Below are 23,685 nucleotides of genomic sequence, written 5' to 3' on the forward strand. Positions count from 1 at the left end.
CCATACAGATACTAAATACCGTTTTTATTTGACCTTGTGATGTCACTGTGACTGCCTGTGGTTTTGCAGTTATATTATTTCCATAGTGACACATCTTTCTTAGTAGTTTTGCTTAGATACTGTATACATGGTGTTGCTTGTATACCTTATCCATGGTTTTATTAGGATACCATATCTGTGGTGTTGATAGAATACTGTATATATGGTGTTGCTTAGATACTGTATCCATGGTGTTGCTGGTATACCTTATCCATGGTTTTATTAGGATACCAGATCTGTGGTGTTGATAGAATACTGTATATATGGTGTTGCTTAGATACTGTATCCATGGTGTTGCTGGTATACCTTATCCATGGTTTTATTAGGATACCATATCTGTGGTGTTGATAGAATACTGTATATATGGTGTTGCTTAGATACTGTATCCATGGTGTTGCTGGTATACCTTATCCATGGTTTTATTAGGATACCAGATCTGTGGTGTTGATAGAATACTGTATCCATGGTGTTGCTTAGATACTGTATCCATGGTGTTGCTGGTATACCTTATCCATGGTTTTATTAGGTTACCATATTTGTGGTGTTGACAGAATACTGTATCTATGGTGTTCCTGCGATACCTTATCCATGGTGTTGCTAGGCTACTGTATCTGTGGTATCGCTGGAATAATGTATCCAAGGTTGCTAAATTACTGTATCCATGACAACCACTCCTGTCTGTGTTACAGGGTCTCCATGGCCCTTCAGGTGTTCCAGGACCCCCAGGGCCAAAAGGAAATGCAGGTTCCTGCAATCACCAGGGGATAAAGGGAGAGAAAGGAGCCCCAGGACCAGCTGGCAGATCAGGGCTGGACGGCCTATACGGGGCCCCTGGCTTTCGTGGACGCAAGGGCCAACAAGGCCCTAAGGGTGATCCAGTGAGGATTTTAAATGGTTACGATTTCTATCACTAAAATGTATCTTTATTCTCAAATGCAAAGCAATGATTTGAATGCATTTTTTTTGTATTTTTTAAACTGAAGTACATTTCAAATTTGGGTGAACTGTCACTTTAAGTAGTTAGGGTATGCCTTCTGATATTCTGATTGGCTATGAATATTAATTTGAGGTAGTGATAATTGTTTGTTGATAGACTGAGTTTATTAGCTTTTATGAACACTTGAATGCTGAACATTTGTTAATGTGAAGCAGTAATGTTATGTGAACTAATGTGGGCTGAGTTTATTGGCTGAATGGTAATGTCGATGTGTAACGTAAGTCTGTTAAAGTAATGTTTTGTGAAGAACTGATGTTTGGATGATTGTCTGTGCCAGTACGATGGGCCACTGGGTCTGAAGGGAGATACTGGTGTCCCAGGCCCTCCCGGGCCAGAGGGATACCCAGGACCAGACGGTTCACCAGGTCCAGTAGGCATAGGACCGCTTGGCCCCTCAGGACCTAAAGGCAATAGTGGGGTACCAGGTCTACCTGGTACACCTGGTTACCGAGGTACCGTAAAGCAACACACCAATACCTGCTCCTTTTTGCTCTTTCGACTGTGTTAGATGTGTACACCCTCTGGCTGTGTGTTTCCATAACTCAATGATAATGTCCCTATATCAGTTGATGGTCTGACTCCGTTTTCTCTCCTATCCCCATCAGGTCAGAAGGGCGAGCCCTGCAGCAGTGTGGCTGACCAGGGAGTCCCAGGCCTACCGGGAAAGGCGGGGCTGCCGGGCACACGGGGCCCCCCAGGTGAGCACCCCAAGTGGGGACCAAACCACAGCATGGGTGGGAGGTGGCTGGATGACTGGAGGTCTAGACTACATTGAGTTCAGTGTCATTTTTAGTTCTTCTTCTTTTTTTAAACAATTTTTTACCTTTATTTAACTAGGCAAGTCAGTTACGAACAAATTCTTATTTTCAATGACGGCCTAGGAACGGTGGGTTAACTGCCTGTTCAGGGGGCAGATTTGTACCTTGTCAGCTCAGGGATTTGAACTTGCAACCTTTCGGTTACTAGTCCAACGCTCTAACCACTAGGCTACTAACCACTAGCCTGGAGTCCAAACTGTTTCACTTCAAAACAGTGGTGAAACTTAGCATATTAGTTTAGACTCCAGGCTATTTCAGTTCTAACTTTAGAATCTTTTATGCCATTCTACCTGACGAAGAACATAAACAACGTGATAGGACATTATCACAGAGTTGAGTTTGTCCACACAGGTCCTCGTGGTGGTGCTGGTAACCCGGGGGAGAAAGGGGACAGTGGTGTATTCTCCACCCTGGGAAGACGAGGACCCACTGGACAGAAAGGTGAGCCATGTCGGCAAAACATTTTTGAGTAGTTATTTGTGCCATGTCGATCCCTTTGAATATCTGAATAACAGGAATGACACTGTAATGTGAACAAGAACGCCTTGACTGAAGGTTTTGTATGAGTCGTTATCTCAAGTGAGGATTAATTTAGTCATAGTCGCCGGAAGTAGTTTGGTTATTATGACTATTATTATTGTTATTATCTGTTTTATCTATAGCACCATGGTCACTTACCAACCAAGCCACGTAGGACCACCACTGGAGATGTGTTAATGTATTAATTATATACACTGAGTGTGCAAAACTCTTTCAGACTAGATACAGACTGACCAGGTGAATCCAGGTGAAAGCTATAATTCCTTTATTGATGTCACTTGTTAAATCCACTTCAATCACATGACGGGGAGGAGACAGGTTAAAGAATAATTTTTAAGCCTTGAGACAATTGAGACATGGATTGTGTATGTGGGCCATTCAGAGGGTGAATGGGCAAGGCAAAATATTAAAATGCCTTTGAACGGGGTATAGTAGTAGGTTCCAGGCGCACCGGTTTGTGTCAAGAACTGCAACCCTGCTGGGGTTTTCACGCTCAACAGTTTCCTGTGTGTATCAAGAACGGTCCACCACCCAAAGGACATCCAACCAACTTGACACAACTGTGGGAAGTATTGGAGTCAACATGGGCCAGCATCCTTGTGGAGCGCTTTTGACACCTTGTAGAGTCCATGCTCCGATGAATTGAGGCTGTTCTGAGGGCAAAAGGGGGGGTTGCAACTCAATATTAGGAAGGTGTTCCTAATGTTTTGTACACTCAGTGTATACTCGTGTGCTAGCACCAGTTTGTGGGACTTTGTGATGCTGTCTGTCTCCTAGGTGACAAAGGGCAGCCGGGACGCCCAAGTACCTCTGGAAGTGGCTATCCTGGACGACCCGGCGTAATGGGATTCCCTGGGGCTCAAGGGCCAAAGGTCATTACTGAATACTGACCCTGTCATGTCTGTCTATCTGTCTATTCAATTTTTTTTTTTTAAATGACAGTAAGATTTACACTCACAAAAGTTCCAGAGGAATGGAGACATTTCAAATGTCATGTTATGGCTATATACAGTGTTGTAACGATGTGCAAAAAAGTACAAAAGGGAAAATAAATATTGGTTGTATTTACAGCAGTGTTTGTTCTTCACTTGTCGCCCTTTTCTTGTCCCTTTTCATAACATCTTGCTGCTGTGACGTCACACTGTGGTATTTCACCCAATAGATATGGGCGTTTATTCAAATGGATTTGTTTTCTAATTCTTTGTGGGTCTGTGTAATCTGAGGAAAAATACGTGTCTCTAATATGGTCATACATTTGGCAGGAGATTAAGGAAGTGCAGCTCAGTTTCCACCTCATTTTGTGGGCAGAGTGCACGTAGCCGGTCTTCTCTTGAGAGCCAGGTTTGCCTACGGTGGCCTTTCTCAATAGCAAGGCTATGCTCTCTGAGTCTGTACATAGTCAAAGCTTTCCTTAAATTTGGGTCAGTCACAGTGGTCAGGTATTCTGCCACTGTGTACTCTCTGTTTAGGGTCAAATAGCATTCTAGTTTGCTCAGTTCCTTTGTTAATTCTTTCCAATGTGTCAAGTAATGATATTTTTGTTTTCTCATGATTTGGTTAGGTCTAATTGTGTTGCTGCCCTGAGGCTCTGATTGTGTTTGTGAACAGAGCCCCAGGACCAGCTTGCTTGGGGGACTCGTCGCCAGGTTCATCTCTCCGTAGGTGATGGCTTTGTTATGGAAGGTTTGGGAATCGCTTCCTTTTAGGTGGTTGTAGAATTTAACGTCTCTTTTCTGGATTTTGATAATTAGCGGGTATTGGACTAATTCTACTCTGCATGCATTATTTGGTGTTTTACGTTGTACACTGAGGATATTTTTGCAGAATTCTGCAAGCAGAGTCTCAATTTGGTGTTTCTCTCACTTTGTGAATTCTTGGTTGGTGAATGTACCCCAGACCTCACAACCATAAAGGGCAATGGGTTCTATAACTAATTCAAGTATTTTTAGCCAGATCCTAATTGGTATGTTGAATTTTATATTCCTTTTGGTGGTGTAGGTGGCCCTTCTTGCCTTGTATCTCAGATCATTCATAGCTTTGTGGAAGTTACCTTTGGTGTCACTGATGTTTAGCCCGAGGTACGTATCGTTTTTTTTTTTGTTGCTCTAGGGCAATGGTGTCTAGATGGAATTTGTATTTCTGGTCCTGAGAACTGGACCATTTTTGGAACACCATTATTTTTGTCTTACTGAGATTTACTGTCAGGGCCCAGGTCTGGCAGAATCTGTGCAGAAGATCTAGGTGCTTCAGCAAACAGTAGACATTTGACTTCAGATTCTAGTAGGGTGAGGCCGGGTGCTGCAGACTGTTCTAGTGCCGTGGCCAGTTCTTTGATATATATGTTGAAGTGGGTGGGGCTCAAGCTGCATCCCTGTCTCATCCCACAGTCCTGTGGAAAGAAATATGTGTGTTTTTTTTGCCAAATTTGGCAATTTTTTGTGTACATGTATTTTATAATGTCGTATGTTTTTCCCCCAACACCGCTTTCCATCAATTTGTATAGCTGACCCTCATTACAAATTGAGTCAAAAGCTTTTTTGAAATCAACTAAGCATGACAAGACTTTGACTTTGTTTTGGTTTGTTTGTTTGTCAATTAGGGTGTGCAGGGTGAATACGTGGTCTGTAGTACGGTAATTTGATAAAAAGCCCATTTGACATTTACTCAGTATATTGTTTTCACTGAGGAAATGTACAAGTCTCCTGTTAATGAAAATGCAGAGGATTTTCCCAAGGTTGCTGTATCCCACGGTAGTTATTAGAGTCAAATCTGTCTCCACTTTTGTGGATTGGGGTGTTTAGTTCTTGGTTCCAAGTATTGGGGAAGATGCCAGAGCTAAGGATGATGTTAAAAAGTTTAAGTATAGCCAATTGGAATTTGTGGTCTGTATATTTTTATAATTTAATTTAGGATACCATCAACACCACAAGCCTTTTTGGGTTGGAGGGTTTGTATTTGGTCCTGTAGTTCATTCAATGTAATTGGAGAATCCAGTGGGTTCTGGTAGTCTTTAATAGTTGATTCTAAGATTTGCAATTTGATCATGTATATGTTTTTGCTGTTTGTTCTTTGTTATAGAGCCAAAAAGATTAGAGAAGTGGTTTATATATACATCTACGTTTTGGATAGATAACTCTTTGTGTTATTGTTTGTTTAGTGTGTTCCACAAAAGGTTGGTGACACCTTAATTGGGGAGGACAGGCTCATGGTAATGGCTGGAATGGTATCCAATACATCAAACACATGGTTTGTTGCCATTCCATTTGCTCCGTTCCAGCAATTATTATGAGCCGTCCTCCCCTGGTATGTTCCAATTTTCCCAGAAGTGGTTAGATTCTATGGATTCTTCAGTTAAATTGAGCTGATTTCTGATGTGCGGTTCCTTCTTTTTCCATAATATATCTCTGTATCGTTTTAGTGATTCACCATAATGAAGGTGTAGGCTCACGTTTCCTGGGTCTCTATGTTTTTGGTTGGATAGGTTTCTCAATTTCTTTCTTAGGTTTTGCATTCTTCATCAAACCATTTGTCATTGTTGTTGATTTTCTTAGGTTGTCTTTCCATCTACCCATCTAACATTCATCCTTCCATCCACTCTCAGGGTGATGCTGGGTTTGAGACCCTAGGTCCAGTCGGCCCTAAAGGTTTCCCAGGTGGTGTTGGGGCCCGGGGCCCTCCTGGAGATCCAGGAGTACTGGGCCGACCAGGGAGCCCGGGACCACCCGGCATCAATGGGTCTTCAGGCCCCAAAGGTACTTACTGTACACACAAGTAGACCCAGACACAGCACAGGTAGACCCAGACACAGCACAGGTAGTCCCAGACACAACACAAGACACGGACATGGGACACACACACACACGGACACACACACAAATTCACCAACACAACATATCCATCACACACTCCATCTTTCACTTTTTCTACTCATTCATGCACAGTTACATTGAGGCATATACACTCTGTCAAATTCACACTGATGTATTTAAACACTGGTACACATACTCCCAGGTACTTATGGCCTTATGCCTGATATGTTTGTAGGAAGTAAAGGTGTAGATGGTTCCCAAGGACCTCCTGGTTACGCAGGTACTTGCTGTACTGAAGCCCCAACCGGACCACCAGGGCTGTCAGGCAGACCTGGACCCCCAGGTGAGCTGGTGAAGCCTGAATGTTCCTAATGTCCCTAACATACAACGGGTTGTCTTTCTAATGTCTCATTTTCTCTTTCTCTCTTTGTTCATTCCTACCATTCTCCATTCTCATTCCTTCTCGTCCCCTCTCTCTCTCTCGTCCTCTCCCTCTCTCTATTCCTCTCCCTCTCTCTCTCCCTCTGTCTTTCTCTCCCTCTCTATTTTTCGCCCTCTCTCTTCCTCTCCCCCTCTTTCTCTCCCTCTCTCTATTCCTCTCCCTCTCTCTATTCCTCTCCCTCTCCCATCTCTTTTTCTCCCTCTCTTCCTTTCCCTCTGTCCACTATTTCCATATTTTCCTTGCTTTCTTTTGCTCTTATCCACGACTCTGACTTTCCCCTCTTACCCAGGTATTAATGGAGAGATGGGTTCGTGCGGGGACCCTGGCACCCCGGGGTTTGGAAGCTCAGGTCCGGCTGGTGACCCTGGGCCCCCTGGGGCCTCCGGACCCGTAGTGCAAGGCCTGACTGGACAGATGGGAGGCAGAGGGAGAGACGGGTTACCAGGTGCATCAGGTACAGCAACAGCACTGACACATTCAACAGCAGGTACAGTAACAGCACTGACACATTCAACACCAGGTACAGTAACAGCACTGACACGTTCAACACCAGATACAGTAACAGCACTGACATTCAACACCAGGTACAGTAACAGCACTGACATGTTCAACACCAGGTACAGTAACAGCACTGACACATTCAACACCAGATACAGCAACAGCACTGAAACATTCAACACCAGGTACAGCAACAGCATTGACACATTCTTATTGTATAAAATAATACTTATTTTCCACCATAATTTGCAAATAAATTCATTAAAAATCCTACAATGTGATTTTCTGGATTTTTTTTCTCATTTTGTCTGTCATAGTTGAAGTGTGCCTATGATGAAAATTACAGGCCTCTCTCATCTTTTTAAGTGGGAGAACCTGCACAATTGGTGGCTGACTAAATACTTTTTTGCCCCACTGTATATGTGCTTTCTTGAGCAGGGGGGACCTTGCGGGCGCTGCAGGATTTCAGTCCTTCACGGCGTAATGTGTGTTACCAATTGTTTTCTTGGTGACTATGGTCCCAGCTGCCTTGAGATCATTGACATGATCCTCCCGTGTAGTTCTGGGCTGATTCATTGTTCTCATGATCATTGCAACTCCACGAGGTGAGATCTTGCATGGAGCCCCAGGACGAGGGAGATTGACAGTTCTTTTGTGTTGTCACCTTCTCACCAAGCTGCTTGGCAATGGTTTTGTAGCCCATTCCAGCCTTGTGTAGGTCTATAATCTTGTCCCTGACATCCTTGGAGAGCTCTTTGGTCTTGGCCATGGTGGAGAGTTTGGAATCTGATTGATTGCTTCTGTGGACAGGTGTCTTTTATACAGGTAACAAACTGAGATTAGGAGCACTCCCTTTAAGAGTGTGCTCCTAATCTCAGCTCGTTACCTGTATAAAAGACACCTGGGAGCCAGAAATCTTTCTGATTGAGAGGGGGTCAAATAGTTATTTCCCTCATTAAAATGCAAATCAATTTATAACATTTTTGACATGTGTTTTTCTGGATTTTTGTGTTGTTGTTCTGTCTCTCACTGTTCAAATAAACCTACCATTAAAATTATAGACTGATCATTACTTTGTCAGTGGGCAAAATCAGCAGGGGATCAAATACTTTTTTCCCTCACAGTATTACAGTAGTTGATGTAGTATATGTTACCTCCGACAGTAGTATATGTTACCTACTACAGGTCCTAGAGGTGACCCTGGGCTGGAAGGAAGATCTGGACCGGGCCCTGACGGCCCACCTGGACTTGAAGGACCACCCGGTCCCAAAGGTCAGAGGTCACACACTGTACAGTCACACACACATGGGCGTGCATTCACACACACACACATACAGACGCGCAAGAACACTCACACGTACAAATAAACTGTCAAACTTACACAATGATGATAAAGGTGTGAATTATGACAATAGATTATATAATGATTTTTGGGGGGGATGTGGTTCTGGGCAGGGTCGGTTGGCCCTGATGGGGAGAAAGGTCACAGTGGTGTACCAGGCTCTGTGGGGGACGACGGGCCCCCAGGCCCTTGTGGACCATCATCCGATACAGTCATACATGGGCCCCCAGGGGACCCTGGGAAACATGGTGAGCTCCATAGAGATGAGCGAACAATTCAATCAAACATGCACTGCGGTATTTATGCAGAAGATCATTGTTTCCCCCCCAATGCTATGATCAGTTCCATTTGAATCTCAGACTATGTGTTGTACGAGAATTGCTATTCAAAATATTGTGATTGATAGGATCATTTAACACGTTAACATGTCGTTTGTCTCTTACGCAATAGGTCTGCCTGGTTTCCATGGTGCTAAAGGACACCCTGGATATCCTGGACCCAAAGGCATTGATGGGAGGGACGGTGACCCAGGAAATGGGCCGAGAGGTGTGTGTGTTATAAACTAGAAAAGGAAACGTCATGCTTCGTGGTAGTGATTGCTGGAGTGATGGTAATTGTGGTAACGCATTTTTCCGAAAGTTTTTTTTTTAACTGTGCAAGTCAATATCCCCGATATCAGCATGGCTGATACTAGATATCGGCGGCAGGTGGCCTAATGGTTAGAGCGTTGGACTAGTTACCGAAAGGTTGCAAGATCGATTCCCTGAGCTGACAAGGTGAAAATTTGTTGTTGTGCCCCTTAACAAGGCAGTTAACCCACTGTTCCTAGGCTGTCATTGAAAATAAGAATTTGTTCTTAACTGACTTACCTAATTAAATAAAGGTACAATAAATAAATATCACCATGTCTGATCATATCCAAATCAGCTTACAGAAACTTTATTCAGCTGTACAATCAATTTCACACACTTAAGGATGATTTTTGACATGAAATGCAAACCAAACCATGGGGATGTTGTCATGGTATCGCTATCCCGGGAAATCCCATCTACTCGTAAATCACAGCACTACATAAACAATTCCATCTACTCGTAAATCACAGCACTACATAAACAATTCCATCTACTCGTAAATCACAGCACTACATAAACAATCACATCTACTTGTAAGTCACAGCACAACATAAACAATTCCATCTACTCGTAAATCACAGCACTACATAAACAATCCCATCTACTCGTAAGTCACAGCACAACATAAACAATTCCATCTACTCGTAAGTCACAGCACTACATACACTAAAGATGGTGTTAACTGTCCAGAACCTGATTTGCAAATGTCAGAGAACAACAGAGTTCATATTGAACCCGATTTATTAAAGTAGAATGAAGACGGACAAGGGACGCGTCAACTACATGACCCCTATGGTCAGTCCGTCCCTGGCACGATATCAATCAAGGACAACGTGGGAGTGGTAATTGTCCGGAACCTGATTTGCAGAAATCAGAACCAATTACGAGTTCACACAGAGTTCAGCTATATAGAAATAAAGAAAGGTTTTTCGCGTTCCTCATAGTTCCTCATAGTTCTTCATAGTTCCTGATAGTTCCTCATATTTCCTCATAGTTCCTCATAGTTCTTCATAGTTCCTGATAGTTCCTCATAGTTCCTCATAGTTCCTCATAGTTCGTTATAGTTCCTGATAGTTCCTCATAGTTCCTCATAGTTCCTCATAGTTCCTCATAGTTCGTTATAGTTCCTGATAGTTCCTCATAGTTCTTCATAGTTCCTGATAGTTCCTCATATTTCTTCATAGTTCCTCATAGTTCCTGATAGTTCATCATAGTTCCTGATAGTTCCTCATAGTTCTTCATAGTTCCTCATAGTTCTTCATAGTTCCTGATAGTTCCTCATAGTTCTTCATAGTTCCTCATAGTTCCTCATAGTTCCTCATAGTTCCTGATAGTTCCTCATAGTTCCTCATAGTTCGTTATAGTTCCTGATAGTTCCTCATAGTTCCTCATAGTTCCTCATAGTTCTTCATAGTTCCTGATAGTTCCTCATAGTTCCTCATAGTTCGTTATAGTTCCTGATAGTTCCTCATAGTTCCTCATAGTTCCTCATAGTTCCTGATAGTTCCTCATAGTTCTTCATAGTTCCTGATAGTTCCTCATATTTCTTCATAGTTCCTCATAGTTCCTGATAGTTCATCATAGTTCCTGATAGTTCCTCATAGTTCTTCATAGTTCCTCATAGTTCTTCATAGTTCCTGATAGTTCCTCATAGTTCTTCATAGTTCCTGATAGTTTTTCATAGTTCCTTATAGTTCCTGATAGTTCTCATGGTTCCTCATAGTTCCTTCCGGCCTCCTAAATAGACTGAGACTGACTACCTCAAGACTGTGTAGTGAACGTTGGTATTTTGCTCACCATAAGACAGTTACAGTATATGCAATCAGATATATACAGATTCTTTACCATGTGCCATCATTTCATCCAGTTAAGCATGCCTGTGTATTATGAATGAGGTAAGCATGCCTGTGTATTATGAATGGGGTAAGCATGCCAGTGTATTATGGATGGGTAAGCATGCCTGTGTTTTATGAATGGGTAAGCATGCCAGTGTTTTATGAATGGGTAAGCATGCCAGTGTATTATGAATAGGTAAGCATGCCTGTGTATTATGAATGGGTAAGCATGCCAGTGTATTATGAATAGGTAAGCATGCCTGTGTATTATGGATGGGTAAGCATGCCAGTGTATTATGGATGGGTAAGCATGCCTGTGTTTTATGAATGGGTAAGCATGCCTGTGTATTATGGATGGGTAAGCATGCCTGTGTATTATGGATGGGTAAGCATGCCTGTGTATTATGGATGGGTAAGCATATACAAATACTTAAAGCATTTAATCAGACAACTAAAAGATGTGCAACATGAAAATATTTTCTCACTTACTAGCCCCAGAGATAGGGTATGCGATGTCAAACCAATTTTGTCATGGTGGCACACTTGCCGACTGAAGCTATTTGGCGAAATAAGTTGGCTAGCACTAGCTAGCCAAGGTGACTTCAAGACACAAGACCTGATTCAAGTTGTCTAGAAGGGTGAGTGACTGTAACTGTGTACTGTTTTGGCAAAATTCTGATACACATAATGACGCTGGATTCAAAACGTTGAGTTTTTAAATTTAAATTATTATACAAAATTCTTGCAACCAATAGAACGTTATATACAGTATATGGGGGATACACCCATTCTAGCTCTGCAAATTTAGCTGCAAAGAGACAATCATTACAGCATTTGTTTTGGTACTTGTCCATATGTAGATTGTTTTTGGACGCAGGTTCAGGAATGGCTGATAGCTCCATTTACCTGGAGCTAACTCAGCAAATAGCACTGCTGCAGGATTTGAAAAGACATAGTCAATCCATCAATAATATAATAATACTCTTAGCCAAAAATTGTATCTTTCATTTACAATCTGTAAAAAACTATGAGAATATAAAAGGTTCAGAACTTTTGTAAAACAGCACAGCACAAAATATATGGCAAATAGATGGATGGTGTTCAGAGATGGGAAGGGTTGAGGGTAGCTGAAGGATGGGACTAAAAACAAACAAAGCAGTTGTTGTCCATTAGTTTACTCCAATTAGGGGAGGGGTGGTAGGGTTAGGAGAAAATAATAAAGGAAAATATATATATGTTGTTTTAAACACAGATATATATTATATAGTTGAAGTCGGAAGTTTACATACACTTAGGTTGGAGTCATTAAAACTTGTTTTTCAACCACTCCACAAATTTCTTGTTAACAAACTATAGTTTTGGCAAGTCGGTTAGGACATCTACTTTGTGCAAGTCTTTTTTCCAACAATTGTTTACAGACAGATTATTTCACTTATAATTCACTGTATCACAATTCCAGTGTGTCAGAAGTTTACGTACACTAAGTTGACTGTGCCTTTAAACAGCTTGGAAAATTCCAGAAAATGATGTCATGGCTTTAGAAGCTCATTGCTTGACATCATGGGAAAATCAAAAGAAATCAGCAAAAAAAAAAGAAAAAAATTGTCGACCTCCACAAGTCTCGTTCATCCTCGGGAGCAATTTACAAATGCCTGAAGGTACCACGTTCATCTGTACAAACAATAGTACGCAAGTATAAACACCATGGGACCACGCAGCCGTCATACCACTCAGGAAGGAGACGCGTTCTGTCTCCTAGAGATGATTGTACTTTGGTGCGAAAAGTGCAAATCAATCCCAGAACAACAGTAAAGGACCTTGTGAAGATGCTGGAGGAAACAGGTACAAAAGTATCTACAGTGCCTTGCGAAAGTATTCGGCCCCCTTGAACTTTGCGACCTTTTGCCACATTTCAGGCTTCAAACATAAAGATATAAAACTGTATTTTTTTGTGAAGAATCAACAACAAGTGGGACACAATCATGAAGTGGAACGACATTTATTGGATATTTCAAACTTTTTTAACAAATCAAAAACTGAAAAATTGGGCATGCAAAATTATTCAGCCCCTTTACTTTCAGTGCAGCAAACTCCCTCCAGAAGTTCAGTGAGGATCTCTGAATGATCCAATGTTGACCTAAATGACTAATGATGATAAATACAATCCACCTGTGTGTAATCAAGTCTCCGTATAAATGCACCTGCACTGTGATAGTCTCAGAGGTCCGTTAAAAGCGCAGAGAGCATCATGAAGAACAAGGAACACACCAGGCAGGTCCGAGATACTGTTGTGAAGAAGTTTAAAGCCGGATTTGGATACAAAAATATTTCCCAAGCTTTAAACATTCCAAGGAGCACTGTGCAAGCGATAATATTGAAATGGAAGGAGTATCAGACCACTGCAAATCTACCAAGACCTGGCCGTCCCTCTAAACTTTCAGCTCATACAAGGAGAAGACTGATCAGAGATGCATCCAAGAGGCCCATGATCACTCTGGATGAACTGCAGAGATCTACAGCTGAGGTGGGAGACTCTGTCCATAGGACAACAATCAGTCGTATATTGCACAAATCTGGCCTTTATGGAAGAGTGGCAAGAAGAAAGCCATTTCTTAAAGATATCCATAAAAAGTGTTGTTTAAAGTTTGCCACAAGCCACCTGGGAGACACACCAAACATGTGGAAGAAGGTGCTCTGGTCAGATGAAACCAAAATTGAACTTTTTGGCAACAATGCAAAACGTTATGTTCGGCGTAAAAGCAACACAGCTGAACACACCATCCCCACTGTCAAACATGGTGGTGGCAGCATCATGGTTTGGGCCTGCTTTTCTTCAGCAGGCACAGGGAAGATGGTTAAAATTGATGGGAAGATGGATGGAGCCAAATACAGGACCATTCTGGAAGAAAACCTGATGGAGTCTGCAAAAGACCTGAGACTGGGACGGAGATTTGTCTTCCAACAAGACAATGATCCAAAACATAAAGCAAAATCTACAATGGAATGGTTCAAAAATAAACATATCCAGGTGTTAGAATGGCCAAGTCAAAGTCCAGACCTGAATCCAATCGAGAATCTGTGGAAAGAACTGAAAACTGCTGTTCACAAATGCTCTCCATCCAACCTCACTGAGCTCGAGCTGTTTTGCAAGGAGGAATGGGAAAAAATGTCAGTCTCTCGATGTGCAAAACTGATAGAGACATACCCCAAGCGACTTACAGCTGTAATCGCAGCAAAAGGTGGCGCTACAAAGTATTAACTTAAGGGGGCTGAATAATTTTGCACGCCCAATTTTTCAGTTTTTGATTTGTTAAAAAAGTTTGAAATATCCAATACATGTCGTTCCACTTCATGATTGTGTCTCACTTGTTGAAAAAATACAGTTTTATATCTTTATGTTTGAAGCCTGAAATGTGGCAAAAGGTCACAAAGTTCAAGGGGGCCGAATACTTTCGCAAGGCACTGTATATCCACAGTAAAATGAGTCCTATAACGACATAACCTGAAAGGCCGCTCAGCAAGGAAGAAGCCACTGCTCCAAACTGCCATAAAAATGCCAGACTACAGTTTGCAACTGCACATGGGGACAAAGATCGTACTTTTTGGAGAAATGTACTCTGGTCTGATGAAACAAAAATAGACTGTAATGTAATGACCATCGTTATGTTTGGAGGAAAAAGGGTGAGGCTTGCAAGCCGTAGAACACCATCCCATTCGTGAAGCACGGGGGTGGCAGCTGTACATTTTTTAAACACACTGAATTATTATTATTATTATCAAATTATGAACATCCCCTCTTGACCTAGCCTATTTTAACTGGTCCTTGTGTGCAACTTGGTGCATAATCTAGAGGAACAACATCACACTGCTTCATTAGCAATAGCAGTAGCAACAGTAGAAGTAGCAGAGCAGCAGTAGTAGCAGCAGTAGTAGTAGTAGCAGTAGTAGCAGTAGTAGTAGTAGTAGTAGTAGTAGCAGTAGTAGTAGCAGCAGTAGTAGTAGTAGCAGTGGTAGTAGCAGCAGCAGTAGTAGTAGTAGTAGTAGTAGTAGTAGTAGTAGTAGTAGTAGTAGTAGTAGTAGTAGTAGTAGCAGTAATAGTAGCAGCAGCAGTAGTAGTAGTAGTAGTAGTAGTAGTAGTAGTAGTAGTAGTAGTAGTAGTAGTAGTAGTAGTAGTAGTAGTAGTAGCAGCAGTAGTAGTAGTAGCAGTGGTAGTAGCAGCAGCAGTAGTAGTAGTAGTAGTAGTAGTAGTAGTAGTAGTAGTAGTAGTAGCAGTGGTAGTAGCAGCAGCAGTAGTAGTAGTAGTAGTAGTAGTAGTAGTAGTAGTAGTAGTAGTAGTAGTAGTAGTAGTAGCAGTAATAGTAGCAGCAGTAGCAGCAGTAGTAGTAGTAGTATCAGCAGTAGTAGCAGTAGTAGTATCAGTAGCAGTAGTAGCAGTAGTATCAGTAGCAGTAGTATCAGTATCAGCAGCAGTAGTAGTATCAGTAGTAGTAGCAGCAGCAGTAATAGTATCAGTAGCCGTAGTAGCAGTAGTATCAGTAGCAGCAGCAGTAGTAGTAGTAGCACCAGCAGCAGTAGTAGCAGTAGTAGCAGTAATAGCAGCATCAGTAGTAGGAACAGCAGTAGTAGCAGTAGTATCAGTAGCAGTAGTATCAGTAGCAGCAGCAGTAGTATCAGTAGTAGTAGCAGTAGTAGCAGTAATAGCAGCATCAGTAGTAGGAACAGCAGTAGTAGCAGTAGTAGCAGTAGTATCAGTAGCAGCAGCAGCAGCAGTAGTATCAGTAGCAGCAGCAGTAGTAGTATCAGTAGTAATAGCAGCAGCAAGCAGCAGCAGAAACAGTAACAGTAGTAGTCGTAGTAGTAGTGACTGGATTAGTTTGATCTATAACAAGAGTATTGTCGGAATTCTAGAGTTTTCTTTCAGCGAGCACACTAATGATGTATGTATGTTAGGCTGTCCAGGTGATCCTGGGGCTGATGGACTGTGCTCAGGAGGACCAGGCCCATCTGGACTCAGAGGAAAGATCGGGCTCATGGGTCTACCAGGTAACACACACAATGACACACTGACACAAACACACACACACACACACAATGACACACTGACACACACTAGGCCTGGGTGGTATATCAATACCGACGGAATGAAATGTATTTTATTTAGAATGATATCTTTTTTTGGTTTGGGGTACCCTGAAGCTCGGCGGGTGCGCGCTACGCCACTTCTTATAAGTTAACTATCAAAGATTTGCGCCTAATAAATGATCTCTAGATCAAGGGCTCCAGCTGTGCATTTGGTTTGCTAACTTGCTAGCTATGTGGCTATCTTGCAATATCATTCTTCTCGGTTACAGCAGAGACAATTAATCCCCTCCTGGATCACGATCCCTGCTTTCTAAAAAATGTTTTGGGGATTGGGGGTATTATTGATAATTTTTTTACGTTTGGAAAAAAAAAATAGCGGCCCTTGTATTTCTGCAATACTGTATATACCCCGGTATGGTACAGGAACGGTATGAAGGTATTCATATCTGGATAGCGCCTAACCCTAACACGCACACGCACACAAACACTGAAACACACACACACTCACAGATGCGCATACACTCACTCACACACAAGCACAACAACATTTCACTATTCAATAGTCTTCTTGTATGCTTGTCATGCTGCATGGTATAACAACTTATGATATCCTATTGAAAAGGGCTCAAATTAATTAAAAGCCAATTGATGATGTTCTTACTGTTCGTATTGAGTTGTGTGGATATGATTTTAAGTCTCCATGGATTATAGGTTTTTACTGTTATTGAGTTGGGGGTGGGATGTGATCTCGTAGGTCCCCATGGAACACAGGGAGGGCTGGGTTCCAATGGAGACGCAGGACTAGACGGTAGGCCCGGTCCACGCGGGCCAAAAGGAACTAAAGGAGAGTCCAGTTGTGCAAAACCAGGCCTCCCAGGATCACCTGGACAGAAGGTGCAATCAACAAACAGAACCACAATTACCAGCAATTGAAATCACTGCCACTGTGCAACACAATACTGTAAAGCTATCGTCACCATTTAAACACCAATGTGACAATTACCTGACTCTGATAACACTATCCTCTCTCTCTCTGTCTGTCTGTCTGTCTGTCTGGTCTGTCTATCTCCCACTCGCTCGTTCTCTCTTTCTCTTTCTCTCTTTCTTTCCCTCTCTCTCTAGGGCGAGCCAGCCTTGAATAACAAACATGACTCCAAAGGAATGAAAGGCTCTCCTGGTTACGCAGGTCCTCCAGGCTCCCAAGGACCCTCTGGAGCCAAAGGAGACCCAGGACACAATGGTTATTACCACTGAAACACTGATTAGTATGATGAGGACTGTGTTTTCGGCTATCATGTCACATGACCTCGATTTTAACCTTTTTAGAAATGAGGATTTGACCAAAAATGAAAGTAATTGCCTGAGGACGGTGCTGGAGCGTGGTGCTGGAAAATGGTGCTACAATGTGGTGCTGGAGGATGGTGCTGGAATGTGGTGCTGGAATGTGGTGCTGGAGAACGGTGCTGGGGATGGTGCTGGTTTGTGGTGTTGGAGAATGGTGCTGGAGGATGGTGCTGGATTGTGGTGCTGGATTGTGGTGCTGGATTGTGGTGTTGGAGAATAGTGCTGGATTGTGGTGCTGGAAAATGGTGCTGGAATTGTGGTGCTGGACCATCTGACATAAAAAGAAAAGGGAACAGTGATGAAACAACGTTTAATAAATGTTCAATTCAGGTCATGAATGTTCAAAACACAGGGGCCTTAATTATGATAGTTGCTTTGATAGATGACCATGACGATGGTGGTGATTGTGTACATTTCTCTTACTCTTGTCTTTTTCTGTCTCTCTCTATTTCTCTCTCTTCACTGTGATCCAGGAGCCCAAGGTCCTGCTGGCCAACCAGGTACTGATGGTCCCCCAGGCCCCCCAGGACTCCCTGCGTCACATGGAGCTCCAGGTCAGAACATCACTAAGGTTTATAGGAAATATATTAATGAAAAATACAGTATGTTCAAAAGTATGTGGACATACTCGTCGAACATCTCATTCCAAAAATCAGGGGCATTAATATGGGGTTGGTCCCCCCTTTGCTGCTATAGCCTCCACTCTTTCCACTAGATGTTGGAACATTGATGAGGGGACTTCAGCCACAAGAGCATTAGTGAAATCGGGCACTGAAGTGGTGCCCACATACTTTTAGCCATGTAGTGTATGTTTCCATGTGTTTGGGGTGTCTAACCATGTCCTCTTTCACAGGACAGCCAGGGTTACCTGGCCTTCCTGGTCCCTATGGTCCTAAAGGTAACCAGGGTCACGATGGCATTCCTGGACCTGCTGGTCAGAAGGGAGAGACACGTAAGACATACAAGTTGACTTCTTCTTGAACTGTCAGAGCAGTTCTTTTAGTTATAGTAATACAGTTGATTTCTGAAACAATAGATTGTTCTAAACCAGAGCATTGAGATATACAGAGATAGGAAGATAGTCTACTTGAATTGGCTCTAGTGAATTTGTTGCACTTAAACTGAGTTTGCACTTATCAGAGGTTGACTGAAGTGCTGAAACACAAAATGTAATAATCTAGCAATGTAAGACATGTCTTGTCTTTCTCACTCTTTAGTGATTGTGAGATCAACTCCTGGCCCACGTGGAAAGAATGGACTGCCAGGTCCATGATGGACGACATTATTCCTACACCTTCAGAAATACACCACTTACCATAACTTGCCACAAACATAGCAAGATATTTATTTAACATTTGTTTGGTTGTTAACAAAGATAATTGAATTAGCTACCATTGATTCTGTTTATGGCTAGAACTGATTTGATTGGCTATAATGTATTTCCTGTAGGTCCAAAGGGAGATGTGGGTTTCCCTGGCCCCACTCCTCCGGGGCCCCCAGGATGTCCAGGAGATCAGGGCCACCGAGGCAACGAAGGACCCCAGGGTTCTCGCGGGAGGCCAGGGTTCGGTGGTGTTTGTGTCAACGGGCTGAAAGGAGATGCTGGTTCCCATGGCAACCCTGGAAGCCCTGGTGACTTTAACTGAAAATGTATCAGCTAGTGCTGACACAAACTCTACTCTTAACTCAGAATTCATTCTCTATCCTTGACTTTTACTGAAAGTCTATAGGCCTGTTTCCCAGACACAGATAAAGCCTACTTCTGGATAGTGAAGTAAATAATGAAAGTTATTTTTAGTCAAGGCTGAAGGTGTCCGCATGCTTCCCAGACTAAACAGTTTGGAATACTTTTTGTGACATTTTTGTTTGTTTTGGACTTCGGTGAGAGTTTTTCCGGGCACACAACATTTTTCTCGAGTCAAGCCGAAGTCGGTAGCCGAAGTCGGTAGCCCCTTCGTCCGTGATTGGTCAACAGTAGGGATTCTTCAATAAATTCTTTGTTGTCATTCAATGAGACACGACGAGCTTTCATGCACATTTTTTCATTGTGAAATACTGCACCAAACATCTTAGTTAGAAGTAAAATTGAGTGACTAAGATCTCATTGGCAAAAATGCTAAAATTAATGACAGACTTGTCGAGATATCTTAGATTAATAAAAAATAAAAGTGTGTACTGGCTACGTCGTCTCAAAATGTACAAACAGTACTATTGCCACTGTTACATTTTTTTAAAAGTGAAAGTCTTTTACGAGCACACTCGTTCGGTTTCGACTAGCTGAGTTGGAACTGAAGCATGCTGACGCCTTTAAACTCAATATCGCAAGATCTAAATAAACAATTGTCCCTAAGGTTGCAAAATTCCAGGAACTTTCACTAAATTCCCTGGTTTTCCCCGAAATCCCAGAACCAGGGAATTTATTGAACGTTCCCAGAAGTTTGCAACCCTAACTATCCCTGATTCATTCAAACTCTTATTCCTGACTAACTGAAACACAATAGTTATTTTACTAGGCAAGTCAGTTAAAGAACAAATTCTTATTTTCAATGACGGCCTAGGAACAGTAGGTTAACTGCCTTGTTCAGGGGCAGAACAACATATTTTTTTTTACCTTGTCAGATCAGAGATTTGATCTTGCAACCTTTCGGTTACTAGTCCAACGCTCTAACCCCTAGGCTACCTGCCTGCCAGTTATGCCACCCCGTTATGACTCAATGACTTAGTTGACTCAGTAAGTCAAATTCTGACCCTAACTCAACCTCTCCCTGATTGCTATTCTACATATAAACATTGAAATGATGACTTGTACTGGGGTCTTTCTGTCCTCAGGACAGCGGGGTCCACAGGGACAGCCAGGGTCTGGAGGCTATGAATGTAAAGGGGACAGGGGAGACCTGGGCGCTCCAGGGGGCAGAGGCTTGGACGGGCCTACGGGGGACCTCGGACCTCCAGGGCTACCGGTGAGACACTCCACCGAAGAATACAAGACTAACTAAATGTTGCTTATGTTACAAAAGTGCCTTAAATGCTGGAAAATATAGATATTATAAGGAACACTGTGTATAATTTGAAGTCTATGGAATCATTGCTTGACTTTCTTTTTACCCCCTAGGGGCCAGGATCCATCCCTGGACCTCCAGGACCAATCGGTTCCCCAGGTCACTCTGGAACCCCAGGAGTCCCCGGTAATCTTATTTTATCCACAATCTTCTGCATTTTTTTTCTATAGAAAACCAACCCTGTCATTACAGTATAGTGATGTGTTCACCAAACCTGTCATTACAGTATAGCGATGTGTTCACCAAACCTGTCATTACACTAGTGATGTGTTCACCAAACCTGTCATTACAGTATAGTGATGTGTTCACTAAACCTGTCACTACACTATAGTGATGTGTTCACCAAACCTGTCATTACACTAGTGATGTGTTCACCAAACCTGTCATTACACTATAGTGATGTGTTCACCAAACATGTCTTTACACTAGTGATGTGTACACCAAACCTGTCATTACACTAGTGATGTGTTCACCAAACCTGTCATTACAGTATAGTGATGTGTTCACCAAACCTGTCATTACACTAGTGATGTGTTCACCAAACCTGTCATTACACTAGTGATGAGTTCACCAAACCTGTCATTACACTAGTGATGTGTTCACCAAACCTGTCATTACACTAGTGATGTGTTCACCAAACCTGTCATTACACTAGTGATGTGTACACCAAACAAGTCAATACACTATAGTGATGTGTTCACCAAACCTGTCATTACACTAGTGATGTGTTCACCAAACCTGTCATTACACTAGTGATGTGTTCACCAAACCTGTCATTACACTAGTGATGTGTACACCAAACCTGTCATTACACTATAGTGATGTGTTCACCAAACCTGTCATTACACTAGTGATGTGTACACCAAACCTGTCATTACACTAGTGATGTGTTCACCAAACCTGTCATTACACTATAGTGATGTGTTCACCAAACCTGTCATTACACTAGTGATGTGTTCACCAAACCTGTCATTACACTATAGTGATGTGTTCACCAAACCTGTCATTACACTAGTGATGTGTTCACCAAACCTGTCATTACATTATAGTGATGTGTTCACCAAACCTGTCATTACACTAGTGATGTGTTCACCAAACCTGTCATTACACTAGTGATGTGTTCACCAAACCTGTTATTACACTAGTGATGTGTTCACCAAACCTGTCATTACACTAGTGATGTGTTCACCAAACCTGTCATTACACTAGTGATGTGTTCACCAAACCTGTCATTACACTAGTGATGTGTACACCAAACATGTCATTACACTATAGTGATGTGTTCACCAAACCTGTCATTACACTAGTGATGTGTACACCAAACCTGTCATTACACTAGTGATGTGTACACCAAACCTGTCATTACACTAGTGATGTGTACACCAAACCTGTCATTACACTAGTGATGTGTACATCAAACCTGTCATTACACTAGTGATGTGTACATCAAACCTGTCATTACACTAGTGATGTGTACATCAAACCTGTCATTACACTAGTGATGTGCTCACCAAACCTGTCATTACACTAGTGATGTGGTCACCAAACCTGTCATTACACTAGTGATGAGTTCACCAAACCTGTCATCACACTAGTGATGTGTACACCAAACCTGTCATTACACTAGTGATGTGTTCACCAAACCTGTCATTACACTAGTGATGTGTTCACCAAACCTGTCATTACACTAGTGATGTGTACACCAAACCTGTCATTACACTAGTGATGTGTTCACCAAACCTGTCATTACACTAGTGATGTGTACACCAAATCTGTCATTACACTAGTGATATGTTCACCAAACCTGTCATTACACTAGTGATTTGTTCACCAAACCTGTCATTACACTAGTGATGTGTTCACCAAACCTGTCATTACACTAGTGATGTGTTCACCAAACCTGTCATTACACTAGTGATGTGTTCACCAAACCTGTCATTACACTAGTGATGTGTTCACCAAACCTGTCATTACACTAGTGATGTGTACACCAAACCTGTCATTACACTAGTGATGTGTTCACCAAACCTGTCATTACACTAGTGATGTGTACACCAAATCTGTCATTACACTAGTGATGTGTTCACCAAACCTGTCATTACACTAGTGATTTGTTCACCAAACCTGTCATTACACTAGTGATGTGTTCACCAAACCTGTCATTACACTAGTGATGTGTTCACCAAACCTGTCATTATACTAGTGATGTGTACACCAAACCTGTCATTACACTAGTGATGTGTTCACCAAACCTGTCATTACACTAGTGATGTGTTCACCAAACCTGTCATTACACTAGTGTTGTGTTCACCAAACCTGTCATTACAGTATAGTGATGTGTTCACCAAACCTGTCATTACACTAGTGATGTGTTCACCAAACCTGTCATTACACTAGTGATGTGTTCACCAAACCTGTCATTATACTAGTGATGTGTACACCAAACCTGTCATTACACTAGTGATGTGTTCACCAAACCTGTCATTACACTAGTGATGTGTTCACCAAACCTGTCATTACACTAGTGTTGTGTTCACCAAACCTGTCATTACAGTATAGTGATGTGTTCACCAAACCTGTCATTACACTAGTGATGTGTTCACCAAACCTGTTATTACACTAGTGATGTGTTCACCAAACCTGTCATTACACTAGTGATGTGTTCACCAAACCTGTCATTACACTAGTGATGTGTTCACCAAACCTGTCATTACACTAGTGATGTGTACACCAAACCTGTCATTACACTATAGTGATGTGTTCACCAAACCTGTCATTACACTAGTGATGTGTTCACCAAACCTGTCATTACACTAGTGATGTGTTCACCAAACCTGTCATTACACTAGTGATGTGTACACCAAACCTGTCATTACACTATAGTGATGTGTTCACCAAACCTGTCATTACACTAGTGATGTGTTCACCAAACCTGTCATTACACTATAGTGATGTGTTCACCAAACCTGTCATTACACTAGTGATGTGTTCACCAAACCTGTCATTACACTAGTGATGTGTACACCAAACCTGTCATTACACTATAGTGATGTGTTCACCAAACCTGTCATTACACTAGTGATGTGTTCACCAAACCTGTCATTACACTAGTGATGTGTTCACCAAACCTGTCATTACACTAGTGATGTGTACACCAAACCTGTCATTACACTATAGTGATGTGTTCACCAAACCTGTCATTACACTAGTGATGTGTTCACCAAACCTGTCATTACACTATAGTGATG

The 23,685-nt window shown here is 42.1% G+C and overlaps 1 protein-coding gene across 1 annotated transcript in view; it reads left to right on the forward strand.

Moving 5' to 3' along the window:
• LOC139376715 (collagen alpha-5(IV) chain-like) overlaps window positions 1-23,685 on the forward strand; it is a 48,332-nt gene that overhangs the window by 14,930 nt on the left and 9,717 nt on the right. Inside the window, exons 13-29 of the mRNA XM_071119589.1 lie at window positions 729-917; window positions 1,314-1,488; window positions 1,642-1,734; window positions 2,206-2,295; window positions 6,439-6,546; window positions 6,935-7,099; window positions 8,329-8,415; window positions 8,599-8,733; window positions 8,936-9,031; window positions 15,903-15,995; window positions 16,789-16,928; window positions 17,221-17,571; window positions 17,852-17,932; window positions 18,232-18,330; window positions 18,828-18,942; window positions 20,208-20,338; window positions 20,491-20,563. Coding sequence (XP_070975690.1) covers window positions 729-917; window positions 1,314-1,488; window positions 1,642-1,734; window positions 2,206-2,295; window positions 6,439-6,546; window positions 6,935-7,099; window positions 8,329-8,415; window positions 8,599-8,733; window positions 8,936-9,031; window positions 15,903-15,995; window positions 16,789-16,928; window positions 17,221-17,571; window positions 17,852-17,932; window positions 18,232-18,330; window positions 18,828-18,942; window positions 20,208-20,338; window positions 20,491-20,563 — 2,221 coding nt within the window. The remainder of the gene's footprint in view (window positions 1-728; window positions 918-1,313; window positions 1,489-1,641; window positions 1,735-2,205; window positions 2,296-6,438; window positions 6,547-6,934; window positions 7,100-8,328; window positions 8,416-8,598; window positions 8,734-8,935; window positions 9,032-15,902; window positions 15,996-16,788; window positions 16,929-17,220; window positions 17,572-17,851; window positions 17,933-18,231; window positions 18,331-18,827; window positions 18,943-20,207; window positions 20,339-20,490; window positions 20,564-23,685) is intronic.

This window comes from Oncorhynchus clarkii, chromosome 20, assembly GCF_045791955.1.
Source record: "Oncorhynchus clarkii lewisi isolate Uvic-CL-2024 chromosome 20, UVic_Ocla_1.0, whole genome shotgun sequence".
Taxonomy (NCBI): domain Eukaryota; kingdom Metazoa; phylum Chordata; class Actinopteri; order Salmoniformes; family Salmonidae; genus Oncorhynchus; species Oncorhynchus clarkii.